This window comes from Melanotaenia boesemani, chromosome 5 (assembly GCF_017639745.1).
Source record: "Melanotaenia boesemani isolate fMelBoe1 chromosome 5, fMelBoe1.pri, whole genome shotgun sequence".
Classification (NCBI taxonomy): domain Eukaryota; kingdom Metazoa; phylum Chordata; class Actinopteri; order Atheriniformes; family Melanotaeniidae; genus Melanotaenia; species Melanotaenia boesemani.
In genome coordinates, this window is record NC_055686.1 from 10,637,804 (window position 1) to 10,657,337 (window position 19,534).

General features: G+C 36.9%; 3 protein-coding genes across 10 annotated transcripts in view; all 3 read left to right on the forward strand.

Annotated features, from left to right (window-relative positions):
• Nucleotides 1-19,534, forward strand: part of LOC121639814 — an 882,884-nt gene that overhangs the window by 717,859 nt on the left and 145,491 nt on the right. The gene's annotated exons all lie outside the window — the stretch shown is intronic.
• LOC121640350 overlaps nt 1-19,534 on the forward strand; it is a 220,529-nt gene that overhangs the window by 23,589 nt on the left and 177,406 nt on the right. The gene's annotated exons all lie outside the window — the stretch shown is intronic.
• The window catches only part of LOC121639774, a 41,813-nt gene that overhangs the window by 12,308 nt on the left and 9,971 nt on the right, over nt 1-19,534 (forward strand). The window contains exons 1-4 of one of the 7 annotated variants that reach the window (XM_041985259.1): nt 7,546-7,647; nt 8,529-8,638; nt 9,220-9,275; nt 9,893-10,255. In XM_041985259.1, the coding sequence (XP_041841193.1) occupies nt 8,559-8,638; nt 9,220-9,275; nt 9,893-10,255 (499 nt within the window). In that variant the 5' untranslated portion in view covers nt 7,546-7,647; nt 8,529-8,558. Of the gene's footprint in view, nt 1-7,509; nt 7,648-8,525; nt 8,639-9,219; nt 9,276-9,892; nt 10,256-19,534 lie in introns of those variants that run through there. The other 6 variants (XM_041985260.1, XM_041985258.1, XM_041985262.1 and 3 more) reach the window with 6 other exon arrangements.

The window sequence follows — 19,534 nt, forward strand, 5'->3', positions numbered from 1 at the left end:
TTGTTAACTACTGAAAAGTCTTTAAGTTAAATGAAGCTCAGTGTGTGTGGAGGGATGTTGAACATCAGCTTTGATTTCCAAGTGTCAGCTGAGGTTTTCATGGTTAACTGCAACATTTTATCTGGTTCACACAGAAAATTCACTTTAACTTTTTCTTGAAAAGCTGCTGCTGAAAAAGAAAATGTAACTCTTAATGACAAAGTTTTACCACCATGAGCATCACAAGGTTTTCATTCACACATGAGAGAAACATTTGTTGGTTTTGGTGTAAAAACATGAACAAACACAGGAACAGAAAATCTATTTTATATAATTTATTAATTTAATTTATAGATAATTTATTATCTATTACAACCTAGAATAATATTATATTCTACAGCGGGGGACTGAGAATCTTCTTTTCTCATTGATTTAGTCAATGCAGATTTCTTTCTGCAGACACATATTAATGTCTTTCATCATCCTAAAATGAGTCTTTCACATGAAATAAGTAAAGTGAGGTATTTCGTTCTGAATCTAAAATTAACCTTTTTAAATAAATCTTTACTTTTTAATAAATATGGAGAAAAGCTCAACAGTCATCTGGAAAATGTGCTGCTGCTGTTTAATGTAAGTTTCTTTTTACTTTATCTGCACAAATAAGGAAAAAAATCTAGATACACCAAATATTATTTAATCTTCCACCACTATCTGCTTTCCAGATATCAGAGAGGTGCAGGGTTAATCTTGGTGGAATTTAAATATTTGGGGGAGTGGCAGCCTTGTGGTTGCAGAGGTGGTCTTGGGTCTGGAGAACTCTGGTTCTAGTCCCCAGTGTGGCAACAGAGGTGAAACACTGTAAGGCCCCTAACCCCTCCCAACTGCTCCCCAGATGCTGAAACATGGCCGCCCACTGCTCAGTCCATCTAGAAATGGATTAAAAGCAGAGCTGAATTTCTCAATTGAGATGAATAAAGTAAAAATTATTATCATGATGTTGTTAAAGTCGCGCTATGTAACCTTCCAACCTATAACTCAGTGTTCCTGACTAGTTTGATGGTGCACTGATATTTTTCATGCACATTTCTGGAGCCGTCTCAGTCCAGCTCATCATGATGCTGAGAAACTGCACTTCACAAGTTTTTCTTCCAGGATGTTGCAGCAGAATTTTACTTTACACACCAACTCACTGTGTAGTGGGACCCTAACCCATCCCAAAAATAATCACATAATAATCTCCTCAGGACACACCCTTCGGTCTTCAGGCCAGAGCCTCCTGAATGTCTCAAAGACCCATTTTAAAACCAGGGGAGACCTGGATTTCAGGCTGAAGCCCCCAGACTCTGGAAAGACTTGCTCCTGTCCCTCTGTGTGGCCGACTCTGTGGATTCTTTTAAAAATCAGATGAAAATTTATTCAGGAACAGTTTTTGCTGATGATTTATTTTATGAAATTATTTTTAATTGCACCTATTTTATGTACAGATTTTTACCTGTGTAAAGCACTTTATAAATAAACTTTACTTTGTTAATACTAAGTGAACAATAAAGTTTTGTAACTGAGACCTTTTTGTCTGTGGCTGCTTGAGACTTGAGGAAAATTAGTTTTTTCCGTGTAATGCCAATTTTTTGTATTTATAATGTGAGTAATCATTAAACCACTGTTAGTTTATAAATGAATGAACATTTACACAAAGTGAATGAATGAACTGCTGTTATTCCCAGTACAATACAGTCTAGAGTCCAGTTCTCCTCAGGTTCTGGTTCTGGACCTGAAAAAGGACTTGTCTCTGAGGTTGAAGCTGAAATAAATAAGTCATGCTTCTTATAATAAAATCCAGGATCGTTTCAACTTAAACTCCCCGGTGTTTACTCAATACATGAGTTATAAAATGGTTTAAGTATAAATGCTAATACAAATCTCAAATTTCATCATCAACAGTTTTACAACCCAGTCAGTTCATCTGTGAGTGAAATCTTTATTTTATTATTTTTAAAGAGTTAAACTGCAGCTGAAGCCAGAATCTGTCTTCATGTCAAACATCCAGACCAGAGTCTCGAGTTCTGAGTCTGAACATATGAAGTCTGACATACGTGAGATGAGTGTGATGAGTAGAAGTGTCTCTAATTTTGTAATCTACTAAACCAGTGAAACATCATGGTGCATTCAAGGACATATTAAACCTGTTGAAACAGCCAGGAAGGTTGTTCAGGAAATTATTTTTTGTTGTTTTACTCTTGTTGAAGCATTTGTTAGTTTTTTTCTTGTCCTTTCACTCACAGATAAGACATTTCAGAGTTTAAATTTATAGATTCACACAACTGAACTGTTGGCAGAGACGATGATACTGAACACCAGGTACTGGCTCTGGTTCCAGTTGAAATGTGAACATGGGACATGACTGTAAATATCCTGTCAACATGCTTCATTGCAGTGAACGTCTTATTGATTTGTTTCCAGAAAGAAGACAGCAGATTTATAGATGAAGGTAAAACTGTGATAAATACTGCTCTTTTTCTCCCATTTACAAGGTCAGTTCATAGAGAAGTGATATGCCAGCAAGTAGCTGTTACTGTCTTACATCATTAGATTGTCAGCTGGTTAGAAAGACTTTAACTACAGAAACAGAGAAGTCACATGAGGAGAAGAAACATAAAAACCACAGCTTGGACTGAAACTGAGAAGTCACAGTCAGGACTGATGAGTTGTTGTTTCACAAATCTAAATTTTGGAAGTGAACGCCACAAAGGATGTAAACACACCTAAAATGTTTTACCCATTTATAAGGAAGCACTGTCAGGATTGTATTTTATTGTTATTTTGTCATGTTCTGTTTTTGTTACTTGTGGTTCAGAGATCCTACTGGTGGTGTTATTTGGAGATTCTTCTCACCTGGTGGTAAAGGGAGATGCCACTCACCTGCAGCTGTTTGACTTTCCCAGCCTACATAAGAGCCAGTTTGCAATCCACTTGTTGCCAGATTGTTGCCTTACCCTAGTGGTACAACACTGGCCATTAAGCGATTCATTTGTCCTGTCTACCTTTGCAGAAGAGTGTCACCTTCCCAGTCTGAAGATCCCACCACAAACTGCCATTCTGGTCTGCTGCCCTGCCACCACCCCTGCCTCAGTTGCTTCCCAAGGACTCTGGAATCACTTTAAATAAACCTGTTACTGCTTTACAGAATCTGCTGTCTGCTTTTTCCTGGTTCCTGCCTGTCTTCCAGCAAACCTTAACAAGCATTTGATTTAACCACAGCAAATGTTGCAACAGCAAACCTAACCCCCTAACAAATGTTAAACAAAATGAAAACAATACTGTAATGAGGAAGAGAAAATAAGATTTGATTAGTAATTCGTTTTTTTCCTTTCTCTCACAGTGTCCACATCTGCTTCATACATACATACATTCATTTATGTACATTCAGCTTTCAAATAACCCAGCCAGTTATCCATTTGATGATGATGTTAAACAACAGATCTCAGCACCACCTCACCACCACAGCTGCTCAACCTGCATCACTTTGATCACAGTGGTGGAGGATTTCCTGCAGCAGCCTCTCAGCTTTGGAGATTTGCTGCCAACATGTTTGATGTTCATCAAGCAGCAAGATGTTCCTCTGTTATATTATCAGATTGTTACGTGGAGTTAAAGACTTCTTTACTACAGAACTGAGGAGTTATACAAGAAGAAAACACTAGAACTACGGTTTGAACTGAGACTGAGAAAAGTGAGTCTCCAGCTGAAATACAAAGTCTTGTTATAATAGATCAGCCAGAGTTGGTGGATGATCTTTGAAGAGCTTCATGGTGGTTTCTGTTTCTGTTGTCAGAATATGTAAGTGAGACGTGTAGAACTGAGATAAATCTGGAGGAAACTTTGAGGGACTGGGTCTTCTGTCACTCTGCTGAAGAAAATTATTCAGGTGTCGGGAGATTTTCTCTGAGCTGTGTCCTGAACATCGGGCCTTTATGGAAGTTCTTCAGCACAAAGTATCAGAACGATCTGGAAGCTGGATTACAACAATAATATTTCTGAGTTTTCCTCCATGAAGACGGAGACTTTCAGCTGAGTTGAACTGAGTCCATCACATTAGTCAGACTACACTACAGACAGTGTGTACATGTGTTACTCAAACTGAAACTGCAGACCTGAACCAGCTGAACTTTGACCTCATGTGTTCATGACTCTTCACCTCTGTCTCCTCTCACAGGGAGAAGATCTGTTCCTCATCCTCTGTGGTCAGTTTATATCTTCAGAAACCTCTAGATGTAGTTTAAAGCCTCCATGTTCCAGTTCTCAGTGTGTCTGCTCCTCTCTTTCTCTCTCTGTCTCCTCAGTGAACTTAAAGCTGCACAAACTCAAAGTCTTGTTTCATGTTTTTAAGAGTGTACACGTCTACTTGCAGACAGATGAACAGTTTGCAGGACGAGTCCAGAGTGACAAAGACGTCCTCAGAGAAGGACGAATCAGACTTCATGTGTCCAGACTCAGAACTGATGACTCAGGTGTGTACAGCTGTCAAGTGAAGTCATGGACAGAGAAGAGAAAATAATAGAATCTTCTTTATTTTTTCTGATTGTTTATGGTCATCTATAACTAATAAGTAACAAGCTTAACATGTAACAGTATCAGAGAGAGCAGGGAATGGCTTTCAGCAAAGGGCTTCATGGTGGGATCTGAACCTGGACCAGCTGAGTTGAGGACCTGTAGTCTCTGTAAATGAGACGTTATCTAATTACCATTTGTTACATTTACCAACACACATTTATATTCTGCTGTTATGTTACACACAGCAGCTAAATTCTCCTGACTCTGTTATCTGTCTCCTGTTATATCTAACATGTCGACATCAGTTTGTTTTTAGTTTTTTATCTTCTTTCTTTTATGTTTTCTTACTTTATTTATTAATGGATCAGATTTATGTAGCTTGTTAAACTGAAATGATTGGCAGCTTTAAAAAGCTCCTTTCACTGCAGATGTGCAGAGTTCCTGCAGTAAAGCTTTAAACCTGCTCACAGAAACCAGTGACTGGAATATCAGCTCTTCTTAGATTTTCTTCTGATCATGTTGCCACTGATCATATAATCAATATGTTTAGATGAAAACTAAATCAAAGTGAATAAAACTTGTGTAAAACACATCCTCTCCAGAGAGCTTCTCTCTGCTGCTTCAGCTACAATCTGGTCCACAGTGTGGATTTCCTGAACTGGAGGCTTCTCATGTCTGTTCCTGATGCTTCACGTGTGTTATTGAGGAGTCAGAAAGCAGGAAACGCGTTTTAATATCAGTCTGAACTTTGACCTACATGATGACACATCTGGGAAGCTGGAACATGATGAGACCTGATGTTCACTGTGATGGACGATCAGACTCAGGCTTCACTGATTCACATTTCAGTACAGAAATACAGAGTTACATGACAAAATATGTAGAAACAAGCACATCAAAGTATCATTAGTGGTAATTCTGATAAAATACTGATATGGAGAATAAGCTGTTGATTCACAGCATCAAGAAGAAAAACTAGTTTGGTTAAAAATGAAACTGGTTAAAGATTAGTTTAATGGTGTGAGACTAAATTTTCTATTTACTGATTAACACAGTCTGAAGATGAAAGTTAGTTTAGAAAAACACTTCCTCCTCTGTGTCTGTTTGCAACATGATGAACATGAGATTCAGCTGGTTAAACACCACACACACACACACTGGATGCTGGTTAACACGAGGATGTTCCTGCTGTCAGATAGTTTCATCAGACAAACTCATGAAAAACAGACTGAAAATTAAATAAGAATCAGAACCTCCATCAAAGTCTTTCTGTTCTTCAACAACAGCAAATAAAACCAGTAAATGGTCTGAATATTTCTCGTCTTTGGTTCCAACAGTTTGTTGGAAAAAAAAGCAAAAAAGCGATTTTTTTGTTTTTAATGGGTTAGAGAACAAAATCCTTAAAAACTTAAGAATCACTGTTTTATTGTTTTTTTTTTTTTTTTTATTGATATTAAAATGCTCACATACATAAAATAATTTAAAAGAAGATATTTTCCTAAGTTTAGGTTTTGTGATATAGTAACACAGATTATGTAACATTTCTGTCTTTAAAGAAAGAGCAGGACAGTTTCTAATCATGATTCTACTCATTCATTTCTATATTTGATGAATCCACACATGCATTGTAAAGAAGCTTAGAAGATAGAAAGTCAGAGGTTTAACATGATTATTTATTAAATTATTAATCAGTAAATAAAACAAAGACATAGGGGAAGTGGTCTTTGATTTAAAAAGAAGATTTCAGTGAAAACAACATTTAAAGATTCTATCATTTCTTCATGAGGACACAACAAACTGAAATTTGCTCCTCAGGTTGACTGAACCTGTTTGTTCAAGTTATCTCTGTAACAGAGATTTAGATGAGACAAAGACGTATTTACCTGGATAACAGTGTTCATCCAGTCACTGTTTTCTCATGAAGGTAAATGATGAAACCAGTCATGTTTCACATCATTTACAGAAATCAGCTGTTTTATGTTTCTGTTTGGTTTCATGTGGCTAAACACAGGGACCTTTCCACAGAGCATTATTTCTATTTTACACCATCATCTCTCTTTATTGTAACTGATTCAGTTGCAGGGATGTTTGCAGATGTCAGTCATCATACAAACAACTTTCTGACAAGTTCATGAGTATTTATCACACGACTCCACAGTGATGATGAGGAGAGTGAAGAAAAAGCAGAAGTTAAATACTGTAATGATGGTGTGAAGTTTTAACTCATCATCTCTGTCTCACAGCTGTTCACTCCTTCATTAGACTTCAACACAAGAGAGAAAAACATTTTAATCTGAACCGCAGCATAAAAACATCAAGCAAACTGTGTTACTATTTATTTGTCATTAAACACAATAAAACATCAATTCCTCAAAGATTTCTCTGATTCCAGAGTTTCCAAGAAGTAAAATCCAAACAGCTGAGATACTAAATGTCTGTTTAACATGTAAATAAAGAAACATAGAAAGTCTAGATGTGATGGAAATTTTAGACACAATCATGTAAAATCCAGCAGGAGCCTCATGTATAGAAGATGCAGCAGCTTTCATGGAGAAGAGAGACAGACTTGCAGGAAAGTTGCAGCTGATGCTGCACAAAGAGGAAGAGGCTGTCTTCTATATTAAAGTAAAATGAATCTTACAGTAAAACTGCACAGTCTTTTAAAGGCTGTATGAGGCATCAGATTATTTAATATGAGAATATAAGAATAAAAGCTGCTGTAACTCCCACATCCGTCTGAAATAAGCTGCATGATAGCGAGAGAAGATGGTGATGCTTCAGATGATCTACTCTCTGTAAACTCTGCTTCTTTCATCAGTAAATAGCAGGAATATAAAGTTCACTGATGCTGTTGGTGTGAAAAGTCTGTTTTAAGTATCTGAACATGAGCAGAACTGGCTCTGCAAGTTTAACTTCAGGTTAGAAAGGAGGAGTGAGCACATCATTAAGGCTCCTCCTCTCACAGAGACACAGACTAAAGCAGGATCAACTGACTGCTGAAAATAAAACAGAGACTGAATCTAAAGAAGATAAACTTTACCAGCGTTTATAAAACTGTAACCATCATCAGTTCCTCATGTTTCAGAGATTGTGTTGGATTTTTATTTGTTAAATGAGGTCAGTGAGTATGAATGATTTTATCTTTATTATAGTTTCTGTCTTCTCTGCTGCAGTTTGTATTTTATGTAAATCATCTTCACAGTTTAATTAAATAACTTCCTGTTAATGTGGGGAAAGAAATTTTGTCCTCATCGGTACAAACTTGTTTTTATCTTGAATTTAGGACACGATGCACCGTGAATGAAGCTCAACAGTGATATGAAAGATACTTGAGATCTTCCTGATCATACATGTACAAACTTGTTATAAGTTATGGATCATGGATGGTGAAGGGAGGAGGTCTGAGCTGGATTTGACTGTTTTATGAAACAGGGACTTATTTGAAAATATCAAAGATGTTTAAATCTGAGTTAAAAGGAGTTGTTTAAAGCTGTTATGATAATTTTTGTAGTAATTGTTGTTTTCATCATTAAGCTTTTAATTTAATAAATGAAGAGCTGTCCTACAATTTCATTATGTTTCATGTTGGCTCAAAGACGTTTTACTTGATTTTAATTATTGCTCCTTTGTCAGAGCATTTTATAAACTGTTTAGAACTGATGTATAAATAAAGTTTCATTAATATTAGTATCATAAACATTGTAAGAGTACTGTTACGTCCCCTTTAACGAGCCAGGGAAATAGGGACGATAACAAATAGTACAAACCAGACCGACGGGAGGATATATATATATATATATATAAATATATATATATATATATATAACAATAGTTAGTGTCATTTCCATACTTTCATGAATCACAGTGTCTACGCGGGACAGGGCATCTGCGCATACATTATCCACCCCTTTTTATGTTGGATCTCTAAATGATATTCTTGCCCTATGAGTGGCCACCGCATTAGTCGCTGGTTATGATTGTACATCTTTCCTAAGAAGGTCAGCGGGTTGTGATCAGTAAACACCATAATGGGCACAGGCGAAGAACCCACGCGTGCTAACAGCAACAGTTTATGTTGTTCTGTCACCTTGGACAGATGGACCAAACAGTAAGTTGTTCCACCTTTAAAACTGTAGATTAATTAATCATTAATTTAGTTTTTTAACAGAAGAAATAAGACTTCATTGTGCTGAACAAGTTTGTCCCATGTTGCCATTTTTTTAAATGTGACGATAAATAATATTTTAATTAATGAATAATTTATGAAGTATTTCTTCATTACGCTCTTCAAAAAACAGTAAAAACTCCCATTAAAGTCAAACATCCAGCAAACTGCAGACTGAACTCAGGGAAACAAACTGAATTTAAGCTAAAGAGACTCATGGATTTCATTTTCTTTTTCATTAGAAACTGGCGCCACCTTGTGACAGAACTATGTTTTTAAAATACCACTGACTAAACACAGAAACACAACCTGCAGGTTTCCATGGTGACAGCTTCTATTTCAGTGGTTGTAGTTCATGTAGTTCAGTCAGAAAGTTCTTTATGTGAAATAAACAGGATGATGAACAGGATCAGATGCTGGAATGACTGAATGAAGTCAGACTGGAGATTTTTCTTCTTCTACCTGGAATGACTGAACTTTGACCTCATGTGTTCATGACTCTTCACCTCTGTCTCCTCTCACAGGGAGAAGATGATCTGCAGGATGCTGCTGCTCCTCATCCTCATCTCATCTGTCTGTGGTCAGTTTATACTGTTAATTTAGACATAAATACATTTTATGGTCTTTTACTTGAAGTTTTGATGGATTTATTACTGACATTGAAGGGGTAAGTCATTGCTTAAAGCCACTGGAATGTTTAGATTTGGAGCTTTTGGCTGACACGCTTCTGTCTGGTGTAGATGACGTGAATAAATGTCCAGACGCTGTTTGTTGCAGTTAAAAGATTATTTATTTTCTTTTACTTTTCTTTTTAATGAAAAACATAAAACAAACGGCATGCTGTGTGATGACAGCGTGTTCCTGGCAAAGCGTGTCAGCCAAAAGTTCCCATCTAAACATTCCAGTGGCTTTAAGCAACGGCTCAGCCCCTCCAGTTCAAGTCAAAACTGATTTTCCTTTCTGACCTAACACACACAATTTTCTGTCTTATATAGCGGTAGACTCATTGGCTCTTACAGACATTTTGTCTATATTCTGTATTGTTTTAGAGAACAATCAATTTAATTCAAAGAGCATCAATCAAAGCTCTGACATCACAGAGATGAAGATGTTCAGAAACCTCTAGATGTAGTTTAAAGCCTCCATGTTCCAGTTCTCAGTGTGTCTGCTCCTCTCTTTCTCTCTCTGTCTCCTCAGCAGCAACATTTGTAGTGAATGTGACACAGAGCTCCTATCAGGCAGAGGAGAACCACAACATCACTCTGGAGTGGACCTTCACCACCAAACCTGACGTCTCCTGGAGGTTCCTGTTTATCATCTGTAACCTGATAACTGATCACAGAGTCTTAACCCTGTATCATGTCCATGATGGAGTTGAGGTACCAGAGTCTCGGCATGAAAAGTTTGCAGGACGAGTCCAGAGTGACAAAGACGTCCTCAGAGAAGGACGAATCAGACTTCATGTGTCCAGACTCAGAACTAATGATTCTGGTCTGTATGTGTGTGATGTGAAGACAGATTACGGCCTCAGCTCTGAAAAATGTCAACTGAACGTTACAGGTGAGTTGTTTCATTAAAACTTTGTTTATAGGGTTCGTAGTAAATCAGACACACAAAAGGGTCTGACTTCAGTCTCTCAGTAAATTTTGCTGCTGGGTGAAAGTTCAGGAACCTACACAATGTTCTATAGTTCTTGCCCAAATATGATATAAGGAATCAGATTTTAACTCAAGTCCTAAAGAAAAAAAAAAGCCGAAAACAAGAAACAAACACAGATCTCCACATTTTTGTGGTCAAACTGCACAAAATCCATTCAAAACTTTTTTCTTTAATAAAAGGACAACAAAAATATATAAATAATAAAAAACAGTGAGCTGGTAGCAAAAGTATCATGATCGCTGGGTTTTTGGTTTAGTTCCTGATGTTTTTACTGTCTTTGGTTTTAATTGTCTCAGTTCTGTCTGGTTTCTTGTTTTATTTTGTAGATCTTCCATGTTCTGTTCACTTCCTGTTCATCAGCACACCTTGGTTCATTTACTGTTTTGCTTGAGCTGCTGCTTGTTGGTTTACCTCAGTTTATATATACCCCTTGGTTTAATTTATTCTTTGCCAGACTGTCATTTTCTCCATGTCCTCTTTGTGTTTGTATTAGTCAGCGTCTTAGTTTATGTTTTCCAGCCATGTTGTTTTTAGTTATCTTGCCTGTGCAGCTCCTTCAGTTATTTTTATTAAACTTTTTATTTCCACCGTCTGTCTGTCTCCTGCCTTTCAGTCAATTTGTGCCCAATTTCCTCGTTTCTGCTGCTTTGATCCTTGACAAAACGTGTAGACACACTTACACTAAAACCTTGTTGAAGCACATTTTGATTTAATCACAGCATTCAGTCAATTTTTCCTCTTCTTAATGAGTCTTTATGTAGTCTGACTGAAAACTGGATTATTTACTGGAATATGTGGAATATTTTCAACATAGAAACATGATGTTATTCACAGAAGCTGCAGAAGAGCTCCCACCTCAGAGACCAACCATCAGACCACAACCAGAGAGAGGAGGACACATCTTACTGGTCGTTATGGTGGGATGTGGAGTACTAGTAGCACTTCTTCTGGTGATCATTGTTATCACTGGTTTTGTTGTCAGAAAGAGAAAAAGCAGAAACAAACGAGATGAACATGATGATTCTTTTCAGAGAAAAAGAAGTTACATCTAAATAACTGTAGTTTTGTACAAAGTCATCCAAACTGTCACCATCTGATTTGTTCATCCACCACAACTTCATCTGATGTGTTTCATTCTGCTGAGTCATGAAAATCTTCTTCTGACTGAGGATCTCACCTCCCTGAACATCACAGATCCAGATGATGACAGCTGTAATGGAGAGTTAATGTGTAGTTTAAGGGTTTATCCATAAATTATATCTATCAGGTTGTCAGACCTCCAAACAATCCCAGTTGTTCCAGTTCACTGTATGAAATATTTTCATATTAAATATTTTTGTGCCTTACACGATGTTTTTATATGTACATAATGTAAATAAAGATCTTATTTTCAGACTCCTCTGTCTTTTTGGTTTAATAAAACATAGACATGAACAGTTTATCAGGAACAACAAATCTGAATCATTAACTAAACATTTTTGGTAAGTGTGTTTGCACACAGAAGAAATTTTATTGCTTCATGAAAATCACTTTACATGCAACATCTGATAAATATAAATAGAAAGAAAAAAGAGTACAGTGATAAATTTAGGAATAAAACAAATTAACATAATAAATGTACCATTTAAAGAATAATTATAACAAATAATATTCAGACATTGTTACAAACACTTTTTAAACCAGAGGGAACAGGGTCAGTAACAAAACAGGCTGGACTCACAATAATGATATAACACAAATATTTATTAATAACAAACCAGGGTTCAAACACAAATACTCATTAAAAATAACAAAAAGTGTCCAATAAAAGGAAATATACCATGTCCAGCGAAATACACACAAAAGAAAATGAAAAGATAACACAAGGTGTCCTTATTCAGGTAACAATTAGCTCTATAATTTAACAGGTCTTTACAGCAAATATGTACACAAGCTAGGGAAAGCTCTTCTCACAAACCACAAGAGTTATTCACAGCCTGTCTCAATTTAAATCCCAAACTGGCAAACTGTGCGTCCACAGTACACAGCTGCCCCGAATGATTGGACTCTGAGGTCCTCTTCACAGCTCTTACTGAAGGTCCCATCTTCTAGACTTAAATCTCCGTTGTTGCTCCAAAGTTGTGGAACAGCTTCCCCTTCACATCAGAGCTGCTCAGCCTGTCTCTGGTTTAAGTCTCTACTTTGTGCTGGTATTTAAACAAAACTGAGTTTGACATTCACGTGTTTTACTTTTTATTTTAGTTTTATTGATTTTACTTTTCATTGATTTTATCTTTTTATCGATTTTGTTTTTATTGATTTTATTTATTTAATTTTGTTGTGTTTTATTTTCAACTGTAGAGTGTTTACTGATCTACTGTTCAGCAATTTGTTCAGCATGGAAGAGGAGGGAGGTTTCACGCTGACTCTGCAGCCATTCCTCTATATGCAACCATTCAGCAGAATTTGAACATACGACTCCAGGCTGAAAGCCTGAGGATGTAACAGACATTAACAGGCCAAACAGATTTCAATGGAAGCTCTATGAGCGTCTATGGAAACAATTCTCTGCTGTTCCAGATTTGTCCACCAGGTGGCAGCACACCACAATGCTCTAAGAAGGAGCGACATTGATAAAGAAACATCAGCAGAGTTTCTGTAAGAAGTTTAAACTTTTCAGTGTGTTTATCATGTGGATTCATATAATGACAACATGAAGCATCAGGAGACATTAAAGCTCATACAGGAAGTTTTTATTCTAACCTTAAATATCAGCACTAGAACTGTGTCTCTGATTCTGAGCTTCATCATCACAAACAGGACAGAAAGCTGCTGCTGCTCCACAATACTGCATGAAGAAACATCCACCAGATGGATGTTGAAGGAGCTTTGAAATGATCTGCTGCTGTTTAAACAAGAACTGGATCAACTTAGAGCAGAGACATCAGTGAGAAACCAGGTGAAGATCCTCAGTGTGAAATAATCAGAGAACACCTGTAGTGTTATCTGTCTGTCACAATGAGCTCAGACTAAGAAAACTCAGTCTGTTTCTGTTCACTACTGAAAAACTGCCTGTCAGGTTGGACTAATCTCTTCTACTTCCAAACACATAACAAGAGGCCTTTTTGAATGAAGCTGTGGAGTTTTACATCTACATCTCTCTGGAAGAGTCCAGAACAGCTCAGAAATCAGACGTCTTTCTTTATCAGAGTTTTTATGTTTTTGTTCAAGAATTCCAGCAGAAAATTTACAATCAGCAGGTTATCAGTTCTGCTCGTCTTCTATGGACGTATTTCCACATCTTTAATCAAGAACATAATTATTCAATTTGAGAGAAAGATTTCTTGTTTTCATGCTAATTATCATATTGCTCTTACTCAAAACTCTTCTTGCTCTTAAATATATCATCTTCCTTTCAAAACTCTGCTCTTTTTCTCAAGTTTAGTGTTGCAGGTTAAAAGATTCTGCACTTAAGCTTGGTCTCTTTCCCCTACACCCAGACATCCTCTGTGCTCTCTGTGTTGGCTTGTTGTCACTCTTGGATATTTTTCTCTTTTTCTCCGGTTGCTGAATGAGCTGTCTGTCAAATGTTCTTCAGCCAATAGAAGACCAGATAAATATGACAAAGCAAATTGTCAACACCTTCTTCAGGTTCCTGCACTCAGCTCCACCTGTATGGGTCTCCTACACCTTTCAGAAACCAATCAAACCAGTTGGCTAAAGGAAAGTGTGTCTGCTGCTGCTGTGAGGTAACAATCAATATTAGGTCATTTCCATGCAGACATGTTTACATATGAAAAGTTCAATTTCATTTTGGAAGCACAAAGATCTCAGCAGAACTCAGTCAACTAACTAAATATAAATTCCAGTCCAACGTCTCACATGAATGTTTATGGAAGGAAAATGATTGAAGGTTGATGTCAGGCTGTGACAGCATCACTCTTTGTACATGTACTTTCACTATTTGATGATATGGGAGTGATGATGAAGGAAATTCTGACCTGGAGCCTACAGGTGGATGCTGGGATGGTGGAGGGGCTGATAGCATGTTGTGTTGAGGGGAAACAGAAACAGTGTAAGTGTGTGTTGAACATCAGCTCACAGAGGTTTCCTCTCCAGATGTTTTCAGTCTGTCAAATAATGTGAAAGAAGTTATTAAATAAAGAAGAAAATTAATACATTAATAAATTACATCTTGTCTAAAGCAGAGGTTATATCAATATTTTCAACACACTAAACACACTTTATTTATATCGCATTAAAAGAAAAGAGTTGACCAAGGTGCTTTGCACAAACACAAATAAACTGTTATAGTACACTGTCTGGCCAAACATAAAAAAGGTCACACACACTAATATTTGGTTGGAGCTTTAATTACAGCAGCATTCACTGTGGACTTGTTTTGATAAGCTTCTAAAATGTCACAATATTTATTTCCATCCAGTGTTGCATTCGTTTTTCACCAGGAACTGGTATTAATGATTAGAGAGTCAGACCACTGCACAAAACCTTCTCCAGCACACACCAAAGATTCTCAAGGTCTGGCCTCCTCACTGATTAGAGGTTTTCTTATGACCACACAGCTGTTCAGACCCAATCCTTTGAGTTCCCTTCACATTGTTTATAGGAGGTTCGTACCTGTTTGCTTTGCTTAGTTAAATCTGGATGTAAAGCTTTTTTTTTCTTTTTCTTGCCTAGGCAGTGTATTGATAAAAAATAGGAGCAAAAAGTTTAACTTCTCTTTTTATTATAACTCATTCAGAAGCTGGAAAATAAAACCTTACATCAGTTTTAGGTCAAAACAGGATAAAATATTTAAAAAAAAATGTTTAAAAGATTCATATTTTAACATCTGTCAGAGCTCTAAACCAGAATGATTTTCTCACAGAGAATACATACATGAATAAAAAATACTGTCTGGGAAGTTTATATAATGTTAGGTGATGCTGTGCAGTGTGTGAGGATAAAGTGAGATAACTGTATCAGATTGCAGGTTTGTTGTAGAAAGAAAGGAAGATAACATCAGACAATCCAGCGTGATGGAGTGACACAGATAATACAGACATAAATAAAGAAGCAAATGTTGGAGACTGAGAAAAGTTTATAACCTTGTTTAGAGATGAGCTGAGTCTGGAGGAATTACTGAGTCCAGGTGATTGCTGTTGGTCTACAATGACTGTGTGAAGCTTCACTGGGAGGTTTCACCACATCCTCTCTGTCACAGCGTTTCATGTTTGAATCTGACTTCAACAATCAGAAACTGGTAAAGTATCAGGAGATGTGTTACTTAAACAAAACATCCCCACCTCCACATCTCACCTGAATGATTGTTTCTGGAAAATGTTACAGCTTCGTTGTTTCCTACTTTTCTACCAACTGTGTCTCACATGCTTCATTTAAATAGCTGCTATGAAACCTGAGCTCCACGGTGTCCACATATAAATCTGAAGGCAGAGAAGGTTTTCTATTAGGAGATAAAATACTTTCAGATACTTTGCTGCTCCTGAATCAGTTTGTGACATGTATGTTGTTAGAGGAAGAAATACTTGTTGCTGTTATAAAAAGAGTTCAGTCAACAAACCAGCTGCTGCAGGTACAGAATGGGTTTCTTGATGCAGCTGGAACAGGGTTGAATAACAACCTGGTGTTTCTTTCTACGTGCAAGTTCTGGATGAGTTGGGAAATGTACCACTTGCTGTGGTGATGCTCTTCGCTCTTGTATACCCTCTTAACCTCAGATATCCTCCAGAGCTGAGGTACACCTTTGAAGCTTTGCAGAAGATCATCATGGAGCTTGATGGAAATAGACTTTCAAAAAAAAAATCAAGCGCTAAAAACTCTATTCTCGTTAGTCATCCTCCATATGACCTACAGCTCCTATAGGAAGGCATTTGACGCCATTTGAGTATTTGCTTTTAAAAAATGGTAAGCTGTGTGTTTTAATGCTTCCTATTTTGCTTTTGAAAACAGTACAGTTTGAAATACTTTTTAAAAAATATGGAAGCAAGTGTTCTGGAAACAAATTTTCTGATTCAGAAGCATTTTCCTTAGCAGTCAATTGTCAGGACCATATTCTGCACATACCTTTGTAATCAGATGAGACTACTGTTTGTCAGTTTGTTTTGGGTAATCAGAAAGCTAGATGCCTTATGCTGGTTAATTGTTGAATGGTGTGGTGTATATGTACAATGGTTTAGCATGTATAGGAATACATGTTGCAGTTGATAGCCACTCTTTAATAGTGAAATAGAGATAGTTTACCAAGCTGTCTGTCTTAATTTCTGTAGATTATACTGACATGAATACATTTTATGTTGCTGTTGAATGTGAGATGTTAACTGGAGGCAGACCCAACATGTGTTCAAGCAGCTGCTGGAAAGCCAGTTTTTGTAATGGTTTCTCCTGAAGACCCAGAAATTCAGCCTCACACATATCTTAGTTTGAACAGAGTATGGTTTATTAAAGTAGGAGGAGTCATAGAGAGAAACTGGAGCAGTCTGATGGAATATGGCAAGAGAATCTGGGCTGACTGTGTGTCGCCGTATTCTGAAAGAACTCCAGGCATTACAGCATGCATCCTATATCCAAAAACATGGTCAAGAGGGCAGGCAATGGTCATACACAAAAAGGCAGATATCAGGCTACTTATCGAAGGGGGCAGGCAAAAACTCTGTGGTCATTCCAAGCAGGGGGTGAATATCCAGGCAGGCAACCAACAGTGAGAACAATCCGACGTGGGCAGGACAGGAGCAAAATCCAGGGACGTGACCGGGTCAAAAAAGGGGAGGTCTGCAAATACAGGGACGCTTCTATTTGCATGGAATGCATGTTCTTGTGTCAATCCAGTCTGTGGGACAGAGAACCTTATATGGTAAAGACTTAAGTGTGTACCATAAAAATGCTATGCTTAGATACCTCACGCCTTGTTAGAGAAAGAAATAACTGTTGTTGTAATGAGAAGAGTTCAGTCAACAAACCAGCTGCTACAGATTCCTTGATGGTTGTTCATGTTTCTTTTCACACGTCTTTTCCCTTTTATTTAAAAAACATTTACAAATAAAGAAGTTCTGCAGAACTGACCTGTATTTCATTTTCACTGAGGAGACACAGAGATCTCAGCATTACTTAGAAAACTATTTAAAAACAAATCTTTGTGTTTAGGACATGTATTTTCAGGGATCATTAAAAACTGTTAAATGTTTTAAATCCAGTAAGCTGGACTTACATCTAAACTATAAGTATTATATTTTTCAACTTCTCAAACCTTTTTTTTTCATTTTCTAAGCAGAAAACAGGCTCCATAACAGGAAAATCAAGGAATTAGTTTATAAAATTTACCAAACAACATACTGCAGGAGAATATGGAGGTATAAATAGTGGCTGAATAGCTCGGTTGGCAGGACATCCGTGAGTCTGGTAGTAACGGGTAAATTTGCACATTCCAGTTACTGTGTAATCACTTTAAGCATTTGCTAAAAGACTGTAGCTGACAGGTAAACAGCAGAATGAAGGTGAAAAAAGAGGAAGGGAAACCATTTTTAGATAAACGTCTTTATCTTAAGTTAAGTTAACATGGTTCCCAATCTGGGGGGGTGGTCCACTGAAACAAAAAAAACTTTAACTAAACCAGAAGACGTGACTGGTTCTTTTATGGTTCATTTTAGAACAAAGATACAAAATCAGAGGTTTAATATGATTATTTATTAAAATATTAATCAGTAAATAAAACAAAGGCATAGTGAAAGTGGTGTCTTTAAAGAAGATTTCAGTGAAAACAACATTTAAAGATTCTATCATTTCTTCATGAGGACACAACAAACTGAAATTTGCTCCTCAGGTCGACTGAACCTGTTTGTTCAAGTTATCTCTGTAACAGAGATTTAGATGAGACAAAGACGTATTTACCTGGATAACAGTGTTCATCCAATCACTGTTTTCTCATGAAGGTAAATGATGAAACCAGTCATGTTTCACATCATTTACAGAAATCAGCTGTTTTATGTTTCTGTTTGGTTTCATGTGGCTAAACACAGGGACCTTTCCACAGAGCATTATTTCTATTTTACACCATCATCTCTCTTTATTGTAACTGATTCAGTTGCAGGGATGTTTGCAGATGTCAGTCATCATACAAACAACTTTCTGACAAGTTCATGAGTATTTATCACACGACTCCACAGTGATGATGAGGAGAGTGAAGAAAAACCAGAAGTTAAATACTGTAATGATGGTGTGAAGTTTTAACTCATCATCTCTGTCTCACAGCTGTTCACTTCTTCATTAGACTTCAACACAAGAGAGAAAAACATTTTAATCTGAACCGCAGCATAAAAACATGAAGCAAACTGTGTTACTATTTATTTGTCATTAAACACAATAAAACATCAATTCCTCAAAGATTTCTCTGATTCCAGAGTTTCCAAGAAGTAAAATCCAAACAGCTGAGATACTAAATGTCTGTTTAACATGTAAATAAAGAAACGTAGAAAGTCTAGATGTGATGGAAATTTTAGACACAATCATGTAAAATCCAGCAGGAGCCTCATGTATAGAAGATGCAGCAGCTTTCATGGAGAAGAGAGACAGACTTGCAGGAAAGTTGCAGCTGATGCTGCACAAAGAGGAAGAGGCTGTCTTCTATATTAAAGTAAAATGAATCTTACAGTAAAACTGCACAGTCTTTTAAAGGCTGTATGAGGCATCAGATTATTTAATATGAGAATATAAGAATAAAAGCTGCTGTAACTCCCACATCCGTCTGAAATAAGCTGCATGATAGCGAGAGAAGATGGTGATGCTTCAGATGATCTACTCTCTGTAAACTCTGCTTCTTTCATCAATAAATAGCAGGAATATAATGTTCACTGATGCTATTGGTGTAAAATGTCTGTTTTAAGTATCTGAACATGAGCAGAACTGGCTCTGCAAGTTTTGCTTTGCCAGCAAAAACAGTCACATGACAGAAGGAGTTAGCACATTAATAAGGCTCCTCCTCTCACAGAGACAGAGACTATAAAGCAGAAACTGCTGACGTATGAAAATAAAACAGAGACTGAATCTAAAGAAGATAAACTTTACCAGCGTTTATAAAACTGTAACCATCATCAATTCTTCATGTTTCAGAGACTGTGTTGGATTTTTATTTGTTAAATGAGGTCAGTGAGTATGAATGATTTTATCTTTATTATAGTTTCTGTCTTC